Source organism: Dromiciops gliroides, chromosome 6, assembly GCF_019393635.1.
Source record: "Dromiciops gliroides isolate mDroGli1 chromosome 6, mDroGli1.pri, whole genome shotgun sequence".
Classification (NCBI taxonomy): Eukaryota; Metazoa; Chordata; class Mammalia; order Microbiotheria; family Microbiotheriidae; genus Dromiciops; species Dromiciops gliroides.
This window is the reverse complement of record NC_057866.1, coordinates 23,668,487-23,693,003: the sequence shown is the minus strand read 5'-3', so window position 1 is coordinate 23,693,003 and position 24,517 is coordinate 23,668,487. Positions and strand designations below refer to the sequence as shown.

General features: G+C 39.9%; 1 protein-coding gene across 5 annotated transcripts in view; it reads right to left on the bottom strand.

Moving 5' to 3' along the window:
• The window catches only part of CKAP5 (cytoskeleton associated protein 5), a 99,900-nt gene that overhangs the window by 14,372 nt on the left and 61,011 nt on the right, over nt 1-24,517 (bottom strand). For all 5 annotated transcript variants that reach the window (XM_043970087.1, XM_043970089.1, XM_043970090.1 and 2 more), the window contains 6 exons: nt 23,336-23,464; nt 18,708-18,902; nt 18,199-18,334; nt 11,945-12,033; nt 9,146-9,271; nt 8,113-8,262 (listed from right to left, as the gene is read on the bottom strand). In XM_043970087.1, coding sequence (XP_043826022.1) covers nt 8,113-8,262; nt 9,146-9,271; nt 11,945-12,033; nt 18,199-18,334; nt 18,708-18,902; nt 23,336-23,464 — 825 coding nt within the window. The remainder of the gene's footprint in view (nt 1-8,112; nt 8,263-9,145; nt 9,272-11,944; nt 12,034-18,198; nt 18,335-18,707; nt 18,903-23,335; nt 23,465-24,517) is intronic.

The following is a 24,517-nucleotide window of genomic DNA, read 5'->3' as shown; positions in this document are numbered from 1 at the left end:
CCTGGAAGGACTTAAGTGGACTGATACTGAATGAGAGGAGCAGAACCAGGAGAAGATTGTACATAGTAACAGTAACACTGTGTGATGAACAACTGTGATAGACTTGGCTCTTCTCTGCAATACAATAATCCAAGACAATTCCAAAGGACTCACGATAGAAAATGCTCTCCACATCCTGATAAAAAGAACTGTGGGGGGCAGCTAGGTGGCACAGTGAATAGAGCACCAGCCCTGGAGTCAGGAGGACCTGAGTTCAAATCTGGCCTCAGACACTTGACACTTACTAGCTGTGTGACCTTGGGCAAGTCACTTAACCCCCATTGCCCCACAAAAAACAAACAAACAAACAGAACTGTGGGCAGAATGAAGATGGCGGAGAGGAAGCAGCAAGCTGCCAGCTGCCTCAGCTCTCCTTCTGTTCCCTCAAAAAGAACATTAAATCAAGCCTCTGGATGGATTCTGAAACTACAGAACCTGCAAAGAGACAGAGAGACACAGTCTTCCAACCAGAGATAATTTAGAAGACTTCAGGACAAGGTCGGTCTGACTCGGGCAAAAGGGAGGCCCAGCGCAGGGCAGCAGCCCAGCACCGAGGGGGTCAGGGCAAGTCAGCAGGAGCTGTGGGCCACAGCCGAACAACTGAGGCCCCTGGAACCTGGTTCAAAAAATCTGGTGGCCAAGAAGGACAATGGAAAAACCTCCCTGCACCAGCCGAGAGGGCAAGTTGCCAGTGGTAGGGCCACGAACAGGATAGGTGCGACCAGGCACACAGATGCAGCACACTTAGACTGGAAGTGCAGGGGGGCGAACTGCACACACTATAAAGGCCTCAGAGTAAAAAGTCGGTCACACAGCACCTATACCCCTGCACAAGAAGCCTAAAACAGGGACCCTGGTGCCCCTAGAGCAGACCTCAACTTAAAAAAAAAAAAATAAATAAGCTGCAATAATGAGTAAGAAGCAAAAAAGAGCCCTCTCCATTGAGAGCTTTTGTATCAACAGGGAAAAAGCCAATGCAAACTCAGATGAGGACAATACCCTCAAACTGCCTACATGTGAAGCCTCCCGAGGGAAGGTGAAGTGGTCTCAAGAACAAAAAGCCTTCCTGGAAGAGCTCAAAAAGGATTTCAAAAATCAATTGAGGGGCAGCTAGGTGGCACAGTGGATAGAGCACCGGCCCTGGAGTCAGGAGTACCTGAATTCAAATCCGGCCTCAGACACTTAACACTTACTAGCTGTGTGACCCTGGGCAAGTCACTTAACCCCAATTGCCTCACTAAAAAAAAAAAAATCAATTGAGAGAGGTAGAAAAAAAATGGGGAGAGAAATGAAAGCAAAACAAGAAAACTATGAAAAAAAGAATCAGCAGCTTGGAAAAGGAAGCGCAAAGATTGACTGCAGAAAACAATTCCTTAAAAAATTCATCTGGCCAAATGGAAAAAAAGGTGCATAATCTCACTGAAGAAAACAATGCCTTAAAAATTAAAATTGGACAGTTGGAAGATAAGGAATCCATGAGACACTGGATATCAGTCAAGCAGAATCAAAAGAATGAAAAAATATAAGAAAATGTGAAATACCTCATTGGAAAGACAACTGATCTGGAAAACAGATCCAGGAGAGACAATTTGAGAATCGTTGGACTGCCTGAAAGCCATGACCAGAAAAAGAATCTAGACACCATATTCCAGGAAATTATTAAGGAGAACTGCCCTGATATCATAGAATCAGAGGATAAAATCATCATTGAAAGAATCCACCGATCACCTCCTGAAAGAGACCCCAAAAGGAAAACTCCAAGGAATATTGTAGCCAAATTCCAGAATTATCAGGTGAAGGAGAAAATACTCCAAGCAGCCAGAAAGAAGCAATTTAAATATCATGGAGCCACAGTCAGGATTGCTCAGGACCTGGCAGCTTCAACATTAAAGGACCGCAAGGCTTGGAATATGATATTCCGGAAGGCAAAGGAGCTTGGATTGCAGCCAAGAATCTATTACCCAGCAAAAATGTGCATTCTCTTTTAGGGGAAAAGATGGACATTTAATGACATTGGGGACTTTCAATCATTCCTGATGAAAAGACCAGAACTGAATAGAAAATTCGATCTTAACATACAAGACTCAAGAGAAGTTTAAAAAGGTAAACAGAGGGGAGGAAAAAACAAGGTTACTCAATTAGGTTAAACTGTTTATATCCCTACACGGGAAGATAATACTCATAACTCAAGAACTGTAAATGTATTTGGGCAGAGAGAAGGACTTTACAGAGAGGGTATAAATAGAAATTGTCCTTGATGTGATGATACAAAGAAAACTAAGGGGTTAAAAAGAGAGTCTATGGGGAGGAGAGGAAAGGGGAGGTGGAATGGGGTGAATTATATCATATGAAGAGGTGAAAAAAAAAACCTATTACAATAGAGGGAAAGAAAGGAGGGGTGAACATTGTTTCAACCCTACTCTCATTAGATTTGATTCAAAGAGGGAATAACATATACGTTCATTGGGATAAAGAAACTTAAGCTCATTCTTTAGGGAAGCAAAAGGGGAAGGGAAAGTGGGGGGACTGATAGAAGGGAGGACAAAAGCAAGGGAGAAAAGGGTAAAGAAAAGGGAGGGCAGATTGGGGGAGGCAGGGGTAAGAAGTAAAATATCGGTTAGGAGGAATAGGGTGAAAGAAGGGGGGAAAAGTACAAAGGGGGTAAATAGAACGGAGGGGAATAGACAGTCAGTAATAATAACTGAATGGGAATGGGATGAACTCTGCTATAAAATGGAAGCGAATTGCAGAGTGGATTAAAAACCAGAATCCTACAATATGCTGTTTACAAGAAACACATTTGAAGCAGAGAGATACACACAGAGTAAAGATAAAAGGCTGGAGCAGAATATATTATGCTTCAGCTAAAGTAAAAAAAGCAGGGGTAGCAATCCTTATCTCAGACAAAGTGCAGGCAAAAATAGATCTCATTAAAAGAGATAAGGAAGGAAATTACATCTTGCTAAAAGGTACTATAGATAATGAAGTAATATCAATATTAAATATGTATGCGCCAAGTGGCATAGCATCCAAATTCTTAGAGAAGTTAAATGAGTTACAAGAGGAATTAGACAGTAATACTATACTAGTGGGGGATCTGAATCTCCCCCTCTCAGAATGAGATAAATCTAGCCGAAAAATAAATAAGAAAGAAGTGAAAGAGGTGAATAGATTACTAGAAAAGTTAGACATGATAGATGTCTGGAGAAAATTGAATGGGGATAGAAAGGAATATACCTTTTTCCTCAGCAATACATGGCACATTTTCAAAAACTGACCATGGGGGCGGCTAGGTGGCGCAGTGGATAAAGCACCGGCCCTGGATTCAGGAGTACGTGAGTTCAAATCTGGCCTCAGACACTTGACACTTACTAGCTGTGTGACCCTGGGCAAGTCACTTAACCCCCATTGCCCCGCAAAAAAACAAACAAACAAAAAAAACTGACCATGTATTAGGGCACAAAAGCATCATAGTCAAATGTAGAAAGACAGAAATAGTAAATGCATCCTTCTCAGATCATGATGCAATAAAAATTACATGTAAGAAAGAGCCAGGGAAAAGTAGAATGAAAATCAATTGGAAACTAAATAATTTCATTCTAAAGAATGAATGGGCCAAACAACAAATCATAGAAACAATCAATAACTATATCCAAGAGAATGACAATAATGAGACAACATACCAAAATCTATGGGATGCAGCCAAAGCAGTGCTTAGGGGAAAATTTATAGCTCTAAATGTTTACATGAATAAAAAAGAGAAAGAGGAGATTAATGAATTGGGCATGCAACTTAAAAAGCTAGAAAAAGAACAAATTAGAAATCCCTAATTAGATACTAAACTAGAGATCCTGAAAATTAAAGGAGAAATTAATAAGATTGAAAGCAAAAAAAACCATAGAATTAATTAATAAAACTAAGAGCTGGTTTTATGAAAAAAACAATAAAATAGATAAAACATTGGTTAATTTGATGAAAAAAAGAAAGAAGAAAACCAAATTACCAGTATCAAAAACGAAAAGGGTAGGGGGCAGCTAGGTGGCACAGTGGATAGAGCACCAGCCCTGGAGTCAGGAGTACCTGAGTTCAAATCCAGCCTCAGACACTTAACACTTACTAGCTGTGTGACCCTGGGCAAGTCACTTAACCCCAATTGCCTCACTAAAAAAAAAAAAAATGAAAAGGGTGATGTTACCACCAATGAAGTGGAAATTAAATCAATAATTAGGAATTATTTTGCCCAACTGTATGCCAAAAAACTTGACAATCTAAATGAAATGGATGAATATTTACAAAAATACAAACTTCCCAGGTTAATTGAAAAGGAAATAAAATCCTTAAATAAACCCATATTAGAAAAAGAAATTGAACAAGCCATTAATGAACTCCCTAAGAAAAAATCCCTAGGGCCAGATGGGTTTACAGGTGAATTTTACCAAACATTTAAAGAACAATTAATTCCAATATTATACAAATTATTTGGAAAAATAGGTGAAGAAGGAGTTCTACCAAATTCGTTTTATGACCCAAATATGGTGGTGATAACAAAACCAGGCAAAGCAAAAACAAAGAAATAAATTTATAGACCAATTTCCTTAATGAATATTGATGCTAAAATCTTAAATAAGATATTAGCAAGGAGATTACAGCAAGTGATCACCAGGATAACACACTATGACCAGGTGGGATTTATACCAGGAATGCAGGGCTGGTTCAACATTAGGAAAACTATTAACATAATCAACCACATCAATAAGAAAACCAATCAAAATCATATGATTATCTCAATAGATGCAGAGAAAGCTTTTGACAAAGTACAACACCCATTCCTAATAAAAACAGTAGAGAGTTTAGGAATAGGGGGAGCTTTCCTTAGAATAATAAACAGTATCTACCTAAAGCCATCAGCAAGTAGTATATGCAATGGAGATAAATTAGAAGTCTTCCCAATAAGATCAGGGGTGAAACAGGGATGTCCATCATCACCCCTATTATTTAATATTGCACTAGAAATGTTAGCTTTAGCAATCAGAGAAGAGAAAGGAATTAAAGGCATTAGAATAGGCAAGGAGGAAACAAAACTATCACTCTTTGCAGATGATATGATGGTATACTTAAAGAATCCTAGAGAATCAACTCAAAAATTACTTGAAACAATTAACAACTTTAGCAAAGTAGCAGGATATAAAATAAATCCACATAAATCATCAGCATTTCTATACATGACCAACAAAGTCCAGCAGCAAGAGATAGAAAGAGAAATTCTATTTAAAGTAACGGTAGATAATATAAAATACTTGGGAGTCTACTTGCCAAGACAAACCCAGGAACTCTATGAACACAACTACCAAACACTCTTCACACAAATCATATCAGATCAAATAATTGGAAAGATATCAATTGCTCATGGATAGGCAGAGTTAATATAGTAAAAATGACAATACTGCCTAAATTAATTTACTTATTCAGTGCCATACCAATCAGACTACCTAAAAATTATTTTATAGAGCTAGAAAAAATAATAACAAAATTCAGCTGGAAAAACAAAAAATCAAGAATATCCAGGAAATAATGAAAAAAAAAATTCACAGGAAGGTGGGTTAGCAGTACCAAACCTGGAGCTTTACTATAAAGCGGCAGTCATCAAAACTATCTGGTACTGGCTGAAAAATAGAGTGGTAGATCAATGGAATAGGCTAGGCACAGGAAATGCAGTAGTAAATGACACTAGTAATGTAGTGTTTGATAAACCCAAAGACTCCAGCTTCTGGGATAGGAACTCGGTATTTGACAAAAACTGCTGGGAAAACTGGAAGACAGTATGGCAGAAATTAGGCATAGACCAACATCTTACACCTTATACTAAAATAAGGTCAAAATGGATACACGATTTAGACATAAGAGGAGATACCATAGGTAAATTAGGAGAGAAAGGAATAGTCTACCTATCAGATCTTTGGAAAGGAAAACAGTTTTTGACCAAACAAGAGATAGAGTATATTATAAAATACAAAATGGATGATTTTGATTACATTAAATTAAAAAATTTTTGTACAAACAGAAGCAATGCATCCAAAATTAGAAGGGAGGCAGAAAGCTGAGAAACAATTTTTGTGGCCAGTACTTCTGATAAAGGCCTCATTTCTAAAATATATAGGGAACTAAATCAAATTTATAAGAATCCAAGTCATTCCCCAATTGAGAAATGGTCAAAGGATATGAACAGGCAGTTTTCTGATGAAGAAACCAAAGCTATCTATTCCCATATGAAAAAATGCTCTAAATCTCTAACGATTAGAGAGATGCAAATTAAAACAACTTTGAGGTACCACCTGACACCTATCACATTGGCTAAAATGACAAAAAAGGAAAATAATAAATGTTGGAGAAGCTGTGGGAAAATTGGAACACTAATGCATTGTTGGTGGAGACTGAGCCAACCATTCTGGAGAGCAATTTGGAATTATGCCCAAAGGGCGATAAAGCTGTGCATACCCTTTGACCCAGCAATACCACTTTTGGGTCTTTTTCCCAAAGAAATCATGGAAAGGGGAAAGGGACCCACATGTACAAAAATATTTATAGCTGCTCTTTATGTGGTGGCAAGGAATTGGAAGTTGAGGGGGTGCCCATCAATTGGAGAATGGCTGGACAAGTTGTGGTATATGAACACAATGGAATATTATTGTGCTATAAGAAACGATGAGCAGGAGGAGTTCAGAGAAACCTGGAGGGTCTTGCGTGGGCTGATGATGAGTGAGATGAGCAGAACTGTGATGGACTATATTCTTCTCACCAATGCAATGGTACAGAAGAGTTCCAGGGAACTCATGATAGAAGAGGATCTCCAAATCCAGGAAAAACAAAAAAAAGAACTGTGGAGTATAGATGCTGAATGAACTATACTATTTCTTTTGTTTTTGGTGCTGATGTTTTTCTATTTTGAGGTTTTTCATCATTGCTCTGATTTTTCTCTTATAACATGACTAATGCAGAAATAGGATTAATGTTATTATGTGTATGTATGTATATATGTATGTACATGTACTATATATGTACATGTACATAAGTGTGTGTGTATATATACACATATAGACAAATATATATATATATATATTTTAAAAACCTGTATCAGATTACCTGCTGTCTAGGGGAGGGGGGGAGGGAGGGAGAAAAATCTGAAATTAGAAAGCTTGTATAAACAAAAGTTGAGAACTATCTTTACATGTAATGGGAAAAAAATAAAATACTTTATTAATTAAAAAAAAAAGAACTGTGGAATCTGAATGCAGATTGAACCATACTGTTTCTACTTTTGTTTTTCTTTTTTTGAGGTTTTCCCCTTTCGTTCTGATTCTTCATTCACAACATGACCAATGCAGAAATATGTTTAATGTGATTGTACATATATAACCTGTATCATTTTGCTTTCTGTCTTGGAGAGGGGGGAGAGAAGGGAAGGAGAAAAATTTGGAACTAGAAATCCTATGAAAACAAATGTTGAAAACTATCTTTACATGTAACTGGAAATAACAAAATGCTTTTATGATAAAAAAAAAAAGAAAAGAAAAAGGAGCTGGGGGTACTGACTCAAGGAAGCACATGGGAAGTCCAGGTGTCACCCAGACTCTGTGAAATGAGACCTGGCACAGGAATATGGCTTTGGATGGGTAGACTTTATTCAAAAGAAACAAGATAGGCAAAACGCTGGTGGAGGAGAAGAGAGAGGAGGCAGATATTTATATTGATAAAAGGTACTCAGGTGAAAAAATCCTCAAAGGAGAGTAGGAAAGTATCATAGAAAACACGCAGAGGCAGAGATAAAAGCATTAAGCTGATGACACCATCCGCAGCGCTTTGAGAAGCTAGAGAATTTGAAAATGGATGGTGGTACTTCTGGACTGGGAAGGTTTTCTTATCCCATGTTACTGTTTTGATGTTTTTCATGGTATAGCTGATCAAATATAAGACCCAAATTTCAGCTGGGAATAACAACTTTCCCCCCTCAATCTGGACTCTAAATGCTCAGCCTTTTCACAAAACAAGCATATTTACAATCTATTTCAAACTTACATCAACCATAACAGCCAGGGCTTTGTTGTGATGCTGAAAGTCTGAGTGAAACATCTCGTCTTGTAACCATCTGGCCACGCAGCTGGACATTTGCATCTTTAGCTGCTCAATATACTCATCTCGGGGAGTGGTGAAATTCCACTTCAGCACCTGCAAGGGGCCACAGATAAATTACCTGAGGAATGGCTGAGCTGATGAACCCAATGTTTGTGGAATCTGAATGCAGATTGAACCATACCAACCATGATGCCATAGCACATGCTATGTATAGTCCATCACAGTTCAAGAACCCCTGCATGTGCTATGGCATCATGGTTGGTCAGAAGCCCAGATGCCAAAGTTCAACAGTGTCTGTGTTCACAGGATGAACTTACAGTTAAATAAAGAAAAAAGCATAACATGCATTTAACTCTATTTAGCCTAAGCAGTCTTATCTCCCTCCCTTCATGGCTCAGGTCAAGTGCCATCCTCCTCCACTATGAAGTCCTCCCTAATCCAATGCTTTTAAAGGTTTTCTCGGTCCTCAAAATAACCTTGAAATTAATCATCGGAGCACATATTGTAGCCTCCCTAACCCCCAGCAGGTCAGCTCAAAGGCAGGATCAGCCTTGTGTTTATCTCTTTATCCTTGGTACCTAGCCTAGGGATTTATGAAATGTTTGTGGAATGAACTTAGGAGAACTTTCAGATACAAATATAGGTAAGGATCCGAGTCAAGCCTGAATTACTGATGCTCAGACAAAAGTAGAACCAGCCACACATCCAGTGTACAAATTAAGCTGATAATCACTGGAGTTCAAAAGAGACTGACGATGAAATCACTTTATGCCAACAAGGAATATTCCCTATTTTTTAGAGCATATCTATAAGGGCTCAATGAAGAGTTCTTCTTTGCTGAAACAAAAGTCACATGGTAGGTCTGTTCTGCTCAGTCTTCTGTGGGAATGATGCCTTCTCTAAAGAGCTTCACATTAATTCTGAGATGAGGCCTCATATGAGATAGCAGTGATTCTGGACCACAGTTACAGTTTACCTTCAATGCCTTTTCATCTTTCATCCTTTGCTCCTTTCCGTTCGGAACAACAATGAAAATAGGGCCAGACTTATCGTCATCTTCCTTTAGGTTAGATTTACTTGGCATCTTCTTTCCTTGTACACCCTGGAAACGAGGTGGGGAGAATGATGAGCAAAGGAAAACATGGAAGGGAAAGAATGGGCTGCCCAAACAAAGTGCAGATTCTGCCACACCAACCCGAGGTGACTGTCCAGTGCTTTGTTCCACATGAAAGAGAAACAAGGGACTACAGAATCTCATAGGAAATATCCCATGTCCTGTGTGTGTGTGCTCTGGAAACAATAAAACAAAGTCCCTCCACCATGGCTGAGCAAGCACCCCTCCCCAGAACCATACCCGTGTGAATGGTCCCGTTCCTGGGTACCTGTGTGACTGGCTGTTTCTTGCTCAGGCTAGTATTACAGTCAGAAAAACTGTCATTACCATTAGACAGCTGCAATAAGCCAAAGAATATTTTTGTTCAGGCATCAAAGTAATGAGCTACACAAAGCCCTCAGCATTGTGCTAAAGGAACTCTGAAAAGAGGGCTACATCTCGTATTCCTTAGGTCAAAAAGCTTAAAATTTGGAACTAAAAATCTTATGAAAACAAATGCTGAAAACTATCTTTACATGTAATTGGAAAATAATAAAATACTTTTATAATCCAAAAGCTTTACTCTATCCTTCAGTATGGAACAATTTTAAGCTTGTTGTCCCAGAGAGCAGATATGAAGAACTATAATAACAGCTAATATTTACAGAGCACTGTTCTAAGTTCTTTACAGCTATTATATCATTTGATCCTCACAACAACTCTGGGAAGCTGGTGCTATTATTAACTTCATTTTATGAATGAAGATGAAGAAACTTGAAGCAGACAGAGGTTATATGACATGCACAGGGTCACACTGCTAGTGTCTGAGGCCAAATTTGAACTTAGATCTTCCTGACTTCAGGCCCAAGTGCTCCACCTAGCCTAGCTGCCTTTTGATCCATTTATATGAAGCATTTAAAAAATCATTAGGTAGTGTTTTTTTTAATAGAATGCAAGTTCCAAAATGTTGGTACTGGCTTAAAAGGACTGTATGAAACAGTTAATGTAAGTTCACGAAGACTCTGAATTTAAATGTACAAGATTAATACAACAAACATTACCTAGTGAAAGTAGCTCAAAAGTCCTTAAAATAGCCAGGAGGTTTTTTTTCCTGGCCCCAAAACTTTCTAGCCAAAACACCTTTTATATGGCACAAACCAGCTTGGGACCATTTGTAAGACACTACAGGGGGAAAAAAAAAAGAAAAGAAAAAAAAATCACAAATAAGAGGTCTGAGTGAGAGGGGAGGGAAGAGGAGGTAAGAACTAGAATAGAAAAGCACATCATCCCCACAGCTTCATTTTGGGAACTGCTATTAGGCAGATTCACTAAATTGCGAATCTGAGGAAAGGAAGAGTGATGGAATGAACAAGAAGGCTCTTAGTGCTCTCAGGGGTGTAGGGAGTTTGCTGAAAGTCAACTTAGCTCCCAGGTCCCTTTTCCCTATTAGCTGAAGTGTTTAACGATGCACTTATCCCTCTCCCTTCCTTTCTGTACTGAATAATCACATGGTTTGGGGTCTGTACTCCCCTATCACCACTGCTGAACTTCTCTTTTTCCCTTTTATTGTGCAGCTTATGTGATGCATTTGTTCATTTGTAATCTAATGCCAAATAAAACGTGCATTTCCATGTACAGTACATACCAGAAAGAGGTACATTAAAATCTGAGTCTATCACATACAGCTTGCTTTTGCATTTTAAGTATGTAATAACAATCAGCATGTAATTTTCTTTTTTTGTTTGTTGGGTTTTTTTGGTTTTTTTGTGAGGCAATTGGGGTTAAGTGACTTGCCCAGGGTCACACAGCTAGTAAGTGTCAAGGGTCTGAGGCTGGATTTGAACTCAGGTCCTCCTGAATCCAAGGCCAGTGCTCTATCCACTGCGCCACCTAGCTGCCCCTTAGCATGTAATTTTCAAAGTTGTCTTATTTGTCTGATTTTTTTGTGCATTTAGAAACATTTCAATGACCCTTTTTTCTTTCTTTCCCCTGCTTACTTCTATTTGGAAACTCTAGGAGAAAGAAAGGGAAGGTATGACCCTGTGTTCAAAAAAGTAGGCCTTGTCTCATTCTTATTACTACAGCACTTTAAAAAAGTGGGTGAGTGGGCAGTTAGGTGGTGCAGTAGATAGAACACTGGCCCTGGATTCAGGAGGACCTGAGTTCAAATCCGGCCTCAGACACTTGACGCACTTACTAGCTGTGTGACCCTGGGCAAGTCACTTAACCCCAATTACCTCATTAAAAAAAGAAAAAAAAGAAGAAAAAAAGTGGGTGGGGTCGGTAATAGCATGTCTAAAAAATGGTTTGTCCTTAAAGGCCGCCTCTGGCAGCTTTAGTTTTTAAAAAATCTCCTAGGGAAAATCTTTATTTACAAATACCTTACATACAGTAAATACACAAACTATAAATGATAATAATTGTGCTCTACACATTTATAAAAAACATTGCTAACCCTAACTTCTATATGCCCTGGAATCAGACAGGTAAAAGTCATTCAAAATCTAAGTAAAGGGGCAGCTAGGTGGTATAGTGGATAGAGCACCGGCCCTGGAGTCAGGAGTACCTGAGTTCAAAGCTGGCCTCAGACACTTAACACTTACTAGCTGTGTGACCCTGGCAAGTCACTTAACCCCAATTGCCTCACTAAAAAAAAAAAATCTAAATAAAGAATTCTTTTACCTTGGCTTTTGAGGAAACACCTCCACCTCTGGCTTTTTTAGGGTCAGGTTTGGGCTCCACAGAGCTGGAGATGGGATCTTCCACAGGTGCTTTGGAGGGGAAGAAAAAGAAGCTACTTTCAAAAAATGACCACAAACAGGTTAACTATCAGTACAGTTGAGTGAACCTACTTTGAAATGAACTACTTGCATTGACACGATAAATTAATCTTAAAGCACAATTCCTTCAACCCCTCTGAATATGTGGTACATTCATTCCCCCCTCATTTTGGATTTTACACGGTCACAGTTTGCTCTGTTGTCCTTTGCATTATTTCATAAAGGTCTTTGCCAAATTTCTTTCTATTCCTTGTACCTTTCGACATCAATTACATTAGAGCATCTACTGTAATTTAACTCTTTCCCCACTGTCGGATTTTTAGGTTACTTCTGGGTTTTTGCAATTATAAATATGTAGCTCTTAAAATCTCAGCATGGATAGCTTCTTCCACCCCACCCCCCTTTTTTGGGCAGGGCAATTGGGGTTAAGTGACTTGTCCAGGGTCACACAGCTAGTAAGTGTTAAGTGTCTGAGGCCAGATTTGAACACAGGTCCTCCTGACTCCAGGGCCAGTACTCTATCTACTGTGCCCCTTCAGAACCTTTATAATTTATTAACAGTTCCTTACATATTTTCAGTGTCATTTTTACCTGTCATATTTGCCAGAAATTTCAATTTTCTTGTAATCTTTGATCATATTACTTTTCAATAAACAGAATTTTAGTGTAATCAGGCTCTATCTTGGCCTTCTCCCCCCCCCCCATAACTTCTTCCCTACAACCAGAAAAAACCTATTCTATTCTTTTTGTTTTAAAAGTCCCAGCAGTCTGTTGGAATTCACTAAGAGATCTGGTGGGTCACATACGAAGCTATTATTTGAGTAGAATATATGGTGTGATATGTCTGAATCCATTTTCTGCCAAATAACAAAAATTTCCCTAGTACATCTGTTAGATAACAAACCATTTCCCTAGTTTTATTTTCCCATATCCACTACTAATAATTTGTATATATTTCCACTGGCAATCTCAGGTCTGTTATAGCCCGCTGATCTATTTCTCCATTTTCTGGTCCAGAATGAGATGGGTTTGATAACTACACTCTAATTTTAAGTCTACAAGTGCAAGGCTACCTTTATCAACTTTTCCCCAATATAACCCTTCTTGCCACTGTTTTTCCAAATAAATTTCATTGTATGAAGAGATCCTTTGAGTATTCTTTATCTTCATTTTTATTATACTGATCAGCCCTAGTCAAGGACTCAATGTCAAATTATTTAGACTTTATTTCAGTCTTTACAAGTTTTGTTGTTGGGGCAGCTAGGTGGCACAGTGGATAGAGCTCAGGCCCTGGATTCAGGAGGACCTGAGTTCAAATCCGGCCTCAGACACTTTACACACTTACTAGCTGTGTAACCCTGGGCAAGTCACTTAACCCCAATTGCCTCACCAAAAAAAAAAAAAAAAGTTTTGTCATTCTCATAGAGGTTATGTCTACATCTAAATAGGTTAATTACCAATTATTTAGCGTTTGTTTTGTTTTTTGCAAATGGGATTCTTTTTTATGTTTTCTTGATCTTTACTACTACTAAAAAAATACAATAATTTGTGGGTTAATCTTATATACTGTGATCTTGCCAATAATAATTTCTCAATTTTCTGAGAAAAATGGATTTTCTAGATATAATTCAAATTAACTATAAATATTCCAGATTTAAAAGTGGAAGAGACCTAATTTTGACCTTTTTAATTCCAAATATTCTGATTTTTTCCCCCTGTAATTGGACTTGCTGCAATTTTCAACATGATGCCAAAGAGATGTGTCAAAGGTTCACAGATTTCGAGGTAGAATGATCAAGTCTAGCACTTTGATTTTATAGTGGAAGAACCTGAAGGTCAGAGTGGTTGAAGCAGCTCCTCCAAGCTTACACTGGCGGTAAGCAGCAAAACTGCATTTCAAACTGAGGCCAGGATCCTAACTCCAAATCCTGTTCACATTCCATTGTCCTGGGCTGGTGAAAGGTGACATCCTTGTTTTGATTTTTCAGTGAAACCATTTCTAGTACCTCTTTATTGTATATTATGCTGGCTCTTGTCTTTAGATATTTTAAATTGTATAGAGAAAAATCCCTCTATTTCTATTGCTTTTAGTGTTTTTCAATTCTGAGTAAAAGTTAGATTTTTATCAAATGTTTTCCCTTCATTTGTGTTTTTCAGTTTCTTTTATTTATGCTTTATCTGCTAGGCTGTAAAGTTGTCTCCAATGTTTTACCAGCTGGGTACAGTGGATGGAATCTCCTCTTGGTCACGAATGAGCATTTTTCTTTCTTTAAAAAAAAATTTTTTTCTTACTCTGACCTTAAACACAAAATAAAATGAGCACTTCCATGTACAAAGCATAACAGAAAAAGAGGGTTATATATGAAACTACAACTATTAGGTACAATTTCTAACTTTTGAAGCCATCTTGCTATGAACAAAATTCTTTTAATGTAAAATTTTATTAAATAATTTTCAATCTATTTTCATTACTAAACAATCAGCATCTTACCTTTTTAAGAGTTATCTTTGCCATATTTTAAGAATAACCACTATATTTTCCTTAGGAATGGTACTGGTGATCTGTTTTATTTCAGCTTGGCCTTGTTATTAATTTCCTACCATGTAAATTTAGGTGATTTATATCTTTGTAAATCATTATTTTACTCTAAGAAATGATCTTCTATATATTTTTAGTATCTAGTTGTGGCTAGTGTTCCCTGCTCATGATATTCTTACTTTCTTTTGTGTTTGCTACAATCTCACCTTTTCCATTTGTAATTGCGTTCTTTCTCCTTTTTTGATTAAATTTGCTATGGTTTGTCAGTTTTACTGGTATTTTCAAAGAACTAGATCCTGGTTTTATTTATCAATTCAATTTTCTTTCATTTTCTAAAAAGTTAAGAGCAGAAATTAGTAGAATAATATTTAAAAAAAACCCCAAACCAATCTTCTGCACTATCGTTTTATTTCTCTTCTAGTATCTTTAGGTAAAAGACCTTCAGCCCTGGAGTGAGTCTTGGGCAAACCTGACCTCCTGACCAAGGGGGAACACTTCAAAAATGCTTTACTCCTCTGTCTGGCCACTACCTTTTATGCCCTGTTCCATGTGGGTTCTACTTCCACCCCTCTCTCAGAGACTCAAAAACATAATTTGCCATGTTGAAGGGCATTTAGCCTTACTGCTCAGAACTCTACTAAGAATGCCTGCCAGTATCCCACTGCCCGTCCTTGTCAGCTCCAGGCCACGTGCTTACCCTTCCACCATGTCCTCTGGTACTCCGGCTCTATTGCTAACAACTCCTGCAAATTATTCTCTTTTCATCTTTACTTGAACTCTTTTGTCAGCTCCTCAGAGATGTTAATGTGTAGAAATAACTGTTGTCACTGGCCTCTAAACATTATCTTTTTAAGACCAACTGCTATTTAAGAGTTTTTTAGTTTCCAGGCAGTCTTAATTAAAACCTTTACTCATTTGTTTCTAATTATGCCACATCATCTGAAAACAAAACATGTAAAAAGCCTCCTCATCAAACTGATGTGCTATTTCTCTATGACCTAGCATTTGACCAGTTTGAGGGGCATTCCACACTTACTTAAAAAAAATTATATCCCATTTCTCTATTTAGTTAATTTCAACTTATTTATACCTTTTTTGATTCTCTATTGTGTCAAAAATCTTCATTGTGACACAATGGAAAGAATGCTGGATTTTGAGTCAGAGGACATATGACTGAATCTGGGCCTCAAGTTTCCAGATTTATAAAATGAGAGGATTAGATCAGATAACCAGTACTTCATCATTTCTTTAAGTCAAGGGATAGAAATGATAAATAAAAGGGCCAGGCCTGGTAACAGAGGCTCAAGGCTACAGCAGCAGGGTAAGAGAAAAAGGAAAAAGCAACTTTGGGGAGGACTTGCTATGTGGTGATATTGGGACATCTCAGGCTTTATTTTGGGGTGGTGGAGGTATGGGGAATATAAGAGTAGAAGAAAGGAGGGAATGCTCCTCTGTTTAGAGGAAGAAGAATCAGGCAGGAGAGTCAAAGGGAGTCCATCACTGCTCCAACAAAAACCCAAAGGAGCCAAGTGAGGTCCTATTATATGAGGGGAGGGCAGAGCCAAAGACTCCCTCCTATTATATGAGGGGAGGGCAGAGCCAAAGACTCCCTCACCTCTGGCTGTGTGGTTGGTTGGGGAGCCAGAGGGACGTTTCTTCCTTGAAGATGGGGGGAGTGGGAGATAGGAGACTATAAAAGACTTGAATGTAGGACTGAGCAGGCTTTGCCCAGGCTAGCACCTGGGACAGGAAATGGGCTGGGAGAAGCCCATGGTGGTTTGTGGAGATGAGAAATCTTTAATAGAAGTCCTTACCTAGGAGGCCATAGGAGATAATGCATGGGGGCGGGGGGGGGGGGGGGGGGGGGGGGGGGGAGGAGGGGGGCCGCTTGAAATGGCAGCCTAAGTTCAAGCTATAGGACTCCTGGGCAATAGAACAGCATTTCATTGATAGATATGACCCTTCTCCAGGTCATTTTTCAATTTTATTTATTTTGGGGTTTCTTCTCCATTTTGGGGTGGGTTTTTTGGCAGAAGTGTGAGAGAGAACATTTGTATCTTGCTGAGATCTGGGTAGATTTGGCTCCCATGTATTCTTCCTACACTGCTACCTTACAGGAAGTCACTTAAAAAAACAGGCACAAACTAAAAATGTTATCACTTTACTAAAGAGAAAAATAGAAGCTTAAATACACCAACATGCTAAGAAAACTTGTTATTCCAAATTGATGGTTAACAGGCAGTCTGACTAGCTTCTCTGATCACTATGACTCCTTGGTTCTACAGGCAAGAAACAGCGGTGGTACCTTCTTCACAACCCAACAAAAATAGTGCCATTTTAAATTAACTGCACCCGGAGATGTTCCGATACTCAGCTCAATCCCAGTAAGACTGCAAACTGGAGCACTCACAACTTCTGGTTGGAACCACGTTCCTGCAGCCTGGAACCCAAATCCTGTAAACCAGCCTACTAAGCGAGGCTGCCCAAAGTGGAGTAAAAGAAGGAGACTCTCACAGACGACTGGCCAAGAAGGCCTGGGCTTGGACGGACAAGGTGGGTGGAATGGGGCAAGTCCCTGCCGTGTCAGGCCTCAGTTTCTTTCTCTCTGATGTACAATGAGCAGGTCTGGACAAGATGACCCCTAAGGTCTTCTCTGCGTCTAAGTTTCTATGTCAGTTCAGTGGGGGTGGGAGGAGCGGCTGCAGATTTAAAATTCTGATGAATTACTACTTTCTGGGACTGTACCATGTATAGTAGTTCTTGGAGGTAAAGGGGAGATCGATCAACAAGCACTTATTAAGCACCTGTTCCATGCTGGGCACGCCAGGCGTTGTGCTATCATCTGAACAGCACAAAGACAAAACTGGAAACCGTCTCTGCCCTCCAGGAGCTCACATTCTAACCAGAGACAAAATGTACGTAGGGAGGGACAGACAAAATTGATGCAAAACAAATACAAGATAAAAGGGAAGGGGAGGGGGAATCACCAAGAAGGGCCTGAAGCAGAAGGTGCCCCGAGCTGCACCTGGCAGGAAACCAGGGATTCTAAGTGTTGTCAGTGAGGAAGGGGAGCAGCCCACACATGGGAGACAACAAAGGTAAGGCAAGGCAGCCAGTCTAACTAGACCATAGAAAGTGCTGGGGGAGGGATGTAGAAGACGGAAAGGTCGGATGACACTGGGATGTAAAGAACTTTAAATTCCAAACAGAGAATTCATGTTTAATCCTAGGGAACAGGGAATCCCTAGAGTTTTCTTAGTGGGGTTGGGGAGGGGACAGAGATATGGCCAGACCTGCATTTTAGAAGCTGTAGGGAGAGACCCAAGACAAGGAGACAAACTAGGGGCTGTTATAATAATCCAGGCAAGAGGTGATAAGGGCTTGAACTAAGTGCTTTAGTGATGGCTGAATGGAGAGAAAGGGATGTATTCAAGGGACAGTCCAGAGACAGAAATCAGACCAGATAACCTCTCACAGATGGTCCTAGTCCTTAAGGTTAAACAACAACAACAAATAAAACCCAAAAAACCATGATATAGAATCTTGGCTGGACTCTTGGCAAAGCTTCTTGGGGCACTTCCTTTCCTGCCTATCTAGTCTTTAGGAGAGACATTTACCTGATACAGGTTGGAATTTGGCTGGACCTGCCCCTCCCGCAGGTTTGGAAGCTGTTTTCACAGGGCCAGTGGGTTTGGCTGGCATGTTGGCTTTGGCTTTCTCTAGCATGGCCAGTACCTGGTCCTTGGAAGTTGGCTAAGGAGAGAGAGCCCATAAATTAGAGTCACTACACATGAAACGCCTATTATACACTTGTTAGCAGATGTGTTCTCAACCAAATGACTTTAATTGCTCGGGGACATTAGGAGAGCTCCCAATTCTGAAGCACAGAAGGTAGGCAGGCAGGCAGCACACAGTGAGGGAAGTAACTATATGCAATCGTACTCAGTTACTGTAGTATTAAGGACAAAAGTCTCTGGGAGGATGCTGAAGTCAGGAGAGAACCTTTTTTTTGGTGGAAGACCCTACACTGCCAAATAGGATGTTTCCCCTCTCACAGGTAGTTCAAGCCTTGACTCAGAAGAGACCAGAATAGTGTAAACCCTTTACACTTTCCTATAGGTCTAACCTTGAGTTTCCCGGTGGCCTTGGCCATCTTCTCGTAGCCCAGATGCATCATGAAGAATGGCAAGGCATCTTGGGCCTTCTTCCGTACGTCCCCGTTCCGATCCTCCAAGCACGAGTACAGATGAGGGACACACAAGATGAGGTCTGCGGGAGTGGAGCGGAGAGCGGGAAGCTTGTCGGCCAGCCAGCCCAGGAGCTGTCAAAAGAAAACAGAGATCAGTTGGGCAGCTGAGGAGGTGACTCCAGTGGCTTAGGGTACGTGAAGAGGCTTGACAAGGTCCCAACACGAGTCAGTTCTTGCATGTAACCACCTGAGGAATTTAAGATTTTCCTTGTGTGTATTTTATATTCCCTCCACCAATGTTCACTGCAGCCCCATCACACCTTCTCATTCTACCAGATTCTAGATGGGTTATTTCCATAACTCCTTCATAGCATACCCACCAACACTTAAGCCATCCCTTTGCTGTAGGATAAAAAAAAGGAAACAGGATACAGATGTAGCAAGAATGACAAATATGTGAGAACATTTTATATGCTATATTCTTGCATGAAAGTTGTCATTAGTGACATGCTGCAGAAAAAGGACTGAACCTGAAGATAAAGACCTGGGTGGAAGCACACATGCAGTGGTCAGGTGCCCAAAGGAGACCATAAGCACTGAGCAAACCTTAAGATACCCGTCAACTATTGATGCTACTTCTTTTGCTTTACAGCATTTCTTAATTCACAGTCACAAACGTTGTTGTTCAGAATCATGGAAGTACACAATTCCTTAAATGAGATCCAGCCAATCTCTTCCTATCTGCTTCCTGGCTCAGCTCACGGTTCACTCACTGAAGGGGGAGGATTCATCTTGTTACAATGTCACAGACTGAGTAATGTGCCATTTTCACATTCTTTTCTTACATGGATGGAGATCAAAATCCATAACCACCCAAGGGAAACTGATCAAAACTCCTGGCTAGAGTGTCCCAAAGCTTGTCATATTTAGTAGACTCTCCTTGTGCTAACAGGGGTACTTAGAAGAGAGTTCAATAAGGAATACTTCTTTTGTGTAGGATAGCTTTCATATGAGAGAGGAGAGGGAGAGACAGACAGAAAGACAGACAGACAGATCTGCTAAATGGAAAACCCTTTGCTAAGTCCTGGAATTATATGAAGACAAAAAACCAGTCCTACTCTCAGGGATCCTATCTTACTTATATCTTGCAAGATGTTATTACTTAGCAGATCCTGGAACAAAATTATGTCCGCGTTGAATGTGCGAGTCTGGCTATTTGTGGGAGAGACCTTGTTTGAGGGAAGCCTTTGAGGCTATCTTAAAATGATTAAGCCTAAAACCACAGTCAGTCGTTCAGATTGTGGTGTAAAGGAGTGTTGGAGCTGGGTTCAAATCGTCACTTTATCATCTACTTGATTTTTGGCAAGTCTCTTCCCTTAGGCCTCAGTTTCCTATTTGTAAGATCAGCGGGCTGGATTAGATAACTGCTAAGGTCCCCTAAGACTTTAGAACTATGATGCAATGATCTCTTGCCATATTTCCATTGAGCACATACTCAAGGCATGTCTTCTCATTAGGCTAAGAGCAAAAGAGCAGTTGCTTATATCTGCTAGGTCTCCCTTTTGGGGCAACATTTTATATTCTTGTGCAATCTTCCTTTGCTCAAGATAAGCTGAACACCCATTCGTCTGTCCAACTGTACCTTACTCTTTGTGGTCTCCAACAGGTATTCTTCAAGCTCTCTTAGGAAAAGATTCCTGTCCTTTGGAAAGCGGAGGAAGGAAGAGATGGGAGGATGGTGGCAGTGATCCTAATTGTTCATGGTAAACCTTAAGTACGGTTGAGATGACCCAAGCATGCAACCATATATATCCTAGCAAGCTACAATGGATGTTGAGCACTGATTGGGAGTTTCTTCCAAGGATACAAGCTGTAGTCTAGGCAACACTTGTGCACACTGTCCCACAAGTTTACCATGGAGATCCACCCAAATGCCAGGCATCTTTGATTTCTCCTGACATTTGGAGGATATCAGTTCGCTCAGGCTGTCCGTGAGCTATCCTTTACTCTCGCCATGTAACCAGACCATCTGTTTTATATATTTCCCTGACTGTATTCTTTACTCCAGTTCTTCTTCCAAGATCTTTATTTGTTACATGTTGCAGCCTACTCACACCTACCATGCACTTTTCCATTTCCCTCTGTGTGAAAATAATTTTTAATTCCTTGGAAACTAGTGTTCCATGCTAAAACTCTTAGCATATATTCAACAAATGTTAAGTTAGCTACATTTTGAAAACATTCTATGTTTGGCTTTTACAAATAGTTTTGAATAAAACAGGAACTGACTGAAAATTATGGAAGGTATTTTATACAAGTCAAATACTTAGTTTAAATGATTACTGTGCCATAGGAATAATTCCCTTTATAATGCCTTTCGGAAAAACTCAAATCCATGCTATGGGGGAGGGGTGGGGGTGGCAGAGACCTACTGCAACACTAATTTACTCTGTACTTTAAATTTTTTTAGGTGGGGCAATGAGGGTTAAGTGACTTGCCCAGGGTCACACAGCTAGTAAGTGTCAAGTGTCTGAGGCCGGATTTAAACTCAGGTCTTCCTGAATCCAGGGCTTGTGCTTTATCCACTGCGCCACCTACCTGCCCCCTCTGTAGTTATCTGATAGGAAGACAGTCTTTCCACACTTTGTTAGGTGCATTGCTGCTCATGCGGGACTTCAAACTGGCCAACTTCCATCCCTTACATTTCCCCCTTCCTCACTGTCACCTCATATAATCCCTTATTTCCTTTGAGACTCTGATACAAAGCTTTTCTGGACTGCTCAGTTGTAGGGCTCTCCCACACCCCAAATCACCTGGTCTAATCTGTACATGTCTCTATTTGTATTGTACCTCCTGGCTGGACTGTCAGCTTGAGGGAGGAGACAATTTAATTATCTGTCTTCATCTCCAGTGCCCAGCCCAGTGCCTGGCCCATGGTGGGCATGTAATAAATGCTTGCTGGTTGACTTTCTGGTACAGTATGATGAAGTAATAAAGTGGTGGACTCAAAACTTGAGTGATTTTGCTACTGTCACCAATGAAAATAGATCCCTATAAAAATGCTGGCCAAAGTTTCTGCTTCCCATCCATTGTTTTTCTTCCAGTTTCATCAGCAAATGCCAGGGGAACAATCTAACCTAGCTGATGCTGTGTCAAGCTTTCTGCTGGCTTACTTCTTCCTCCAACCATTTAGTTGTTCTATGTATGAGCCAATGATGACGGGAGTCTCCCACTATTGGGTCACGTAATGTTCTGCCCTTAAGCTCATATGCTAAGCTGTTGTGTTCTCTTCCCAACTGGCAAGGAAATGAAATGTCTATTTTTTGAGGTGGTTTCTGTGTCCTTTTGATATCTCCTCTGGTGACTGTTTTGTATCGGTTAAATGCTATAAAATGCTAATGGTCCACAGCTTAATTTTTGTCTACTTCCCATTTTTTGGAGTAGATATTTTGTTTAAACTGGTCTAGTTGGAGCTGCTATAACTGCACACAGTACCTGGATCATTCTCCCTTCTAGTAAGGTATAGAATTTGACACCACTAGTCCATTATCTAACCACATAAAAGCTGACTCTAAAATGACTTCCACTTCAGAACCAGTAATTTATTGTGCATTTTTTATAATATCATTTGGTGCTTGCCTTTTAGTCCATGCCGTTTCTCTTCTTCACTGTATACAGGCCTGGACCTTTTGAGTACCCTTCTTTTTTTTTTGGTGGGACAATGGGGATTAAGTGACTTGCCCAGGGTCACACAGCTAGTATCAAGTGTCTAAGGCCGGATTTGAACTCAGGTACTCCTGAATCTAGGGCCGGTGTTTATCCACTGCGCCACCTAGCTGCCCCCTTGAGTACCCTTTTTAACATAAGAAAGAGAGTAAAAACTGTGTGTGTGTTGCCCATGAACTCTAGAAATGTGTCATATTTAAATAAAATGAAATACAAAGTTGTAATATTACCCATTAACAAAAGTGTCTTGGTTCTTTGTACCTTTGAACTTTACCTTAGATGGTCCTTTTCCCCTTCTTTACATTCTTTTTTGTTGGGGCAATGGGAGTTAAGTGACTCACCCAGGGTCACACAGCTAGCAAGTGTCTGAGGCCGGATTTGAACTCAGACACTCCTGAATCCAGGACCAGTGCTTTATCCACTGCACCACCTAGCTGGCCCCCCTTCTTTACATTCTAAGAAATAGCTGGCTTTAAAATGTCCAAAGTACTTATGTGGTTAGCAGCAGAAAGGTTGCTTTTAACCATGATTATGACAACTTCTTAGCTTATGACAATTTCTCTTTACCTATGAAAAAGAATTCATCTTTGCACCATGATTTATAGCCATATTTCTCACATCTAGGAGCTCAAGAAAGATAAGATACTAATATCCAAAGCCCCTATGGAGGCCCACTCCTCAAGAAACTTTCCATATGTAAAGGTATAGCAGTATTCAGAACTTTAGCTTGCCCTTTAGCACCCCGTTGTCTCTCTAGTCCAGTGTGTGGGCCCATACCTCTCCTCTCTCAAGACAAAGGCTGGCTATAGACACAGGACTGCCTTGCTTACAGTACTAACCTCCTGCCTTAGGAAAGGATTTTCCTTTTTGAGCTCCTCAGATAGATCCTCTCCCTCTAGCCATTCCTTCATGCCAGTCTGTTCCGCCCAGGCATTCACAGTTGCTAGAGCAGCAGCTCGAACGTTGTTCTGTACAAAGAAAAAAATTCACAAGGATTCACAATCCACAGGACTGAAGAATCTGTTTTCTTACAAAGACAAAAAAGAATCAGAGCTTCTATAATTAAGGGCCTTTCCTTCTCCTGGAGGAAAAAACAGAGAAACAAAATGAATCAATACAAGATAGTGTGAAGCAGAGAAAACACTGATCAAGGGGTTATCAATGGGAAACAGAAGGAAGTAGCACCTGAATGGAGCCTTGAAAGAAACCAGATTCTATGAGGAGCCAAACTGAGGTTCAGTAGGGCTTCAATCTCTCTTTGAAAAATCTTAATATTTTTTTTAAAAGAATGCTGTTACTTCCCTTTTTTCCCCCATATAAATATTTTATTATTTTCCAGTTACATTTAGAGATAATTTTCAACATTTGTTTTTAAGATTTCTAGTTTCAAATTTTTCTCCATCTCTCCCTTCCCCCCTCCCCAAGACAGCAAGTAATCTGATATAGGTTATACATATACACAATCCCATTAAACATATTTCTGGAATGCTGTTACTTCTTTTTTTATTCATTCATTTATTTATTCATTCATTCATTCATTTATGAGGCAATTGGATTTATAATTAAAAATAATTATAAAATTATTTCTCTTTCTGTGCTTGTCCTTTGCACAAAGGCTGCAAAGGAGAGGAGGTGCCTAATAAATACTGGATTGAGTAGGAGTCAAGAGTCAGGGAAGATAAGGCCTCCTACAAAAGGAGGACTTTGGGTTAATCTTGAAGGAAGCCAAGAAAGCCAAGAGGTAGAAGAAAGAACATTCTAGCCATAGAACAACTGGTCAGTGCAAAGGCATGAAAACAGGAGTGTAGTATTTGAGAAAGTACAAGCACGTTGGCAGTGTGGCTGGATGGCAGAATGCATATGGAGGGGATGAAACTGCCAGAAGACTGGGAAGGTGGGGAGAGTTTGTGAAGGCCTTTAAATGCCAAACAGAGAACTTTGTGTGATCCTGGAAGAGAGGGGGAAGTGCTAGAGCTCAATGAGATGGAGCAGGACAGGAGCACTGTGGCAGCGGAGCGGAG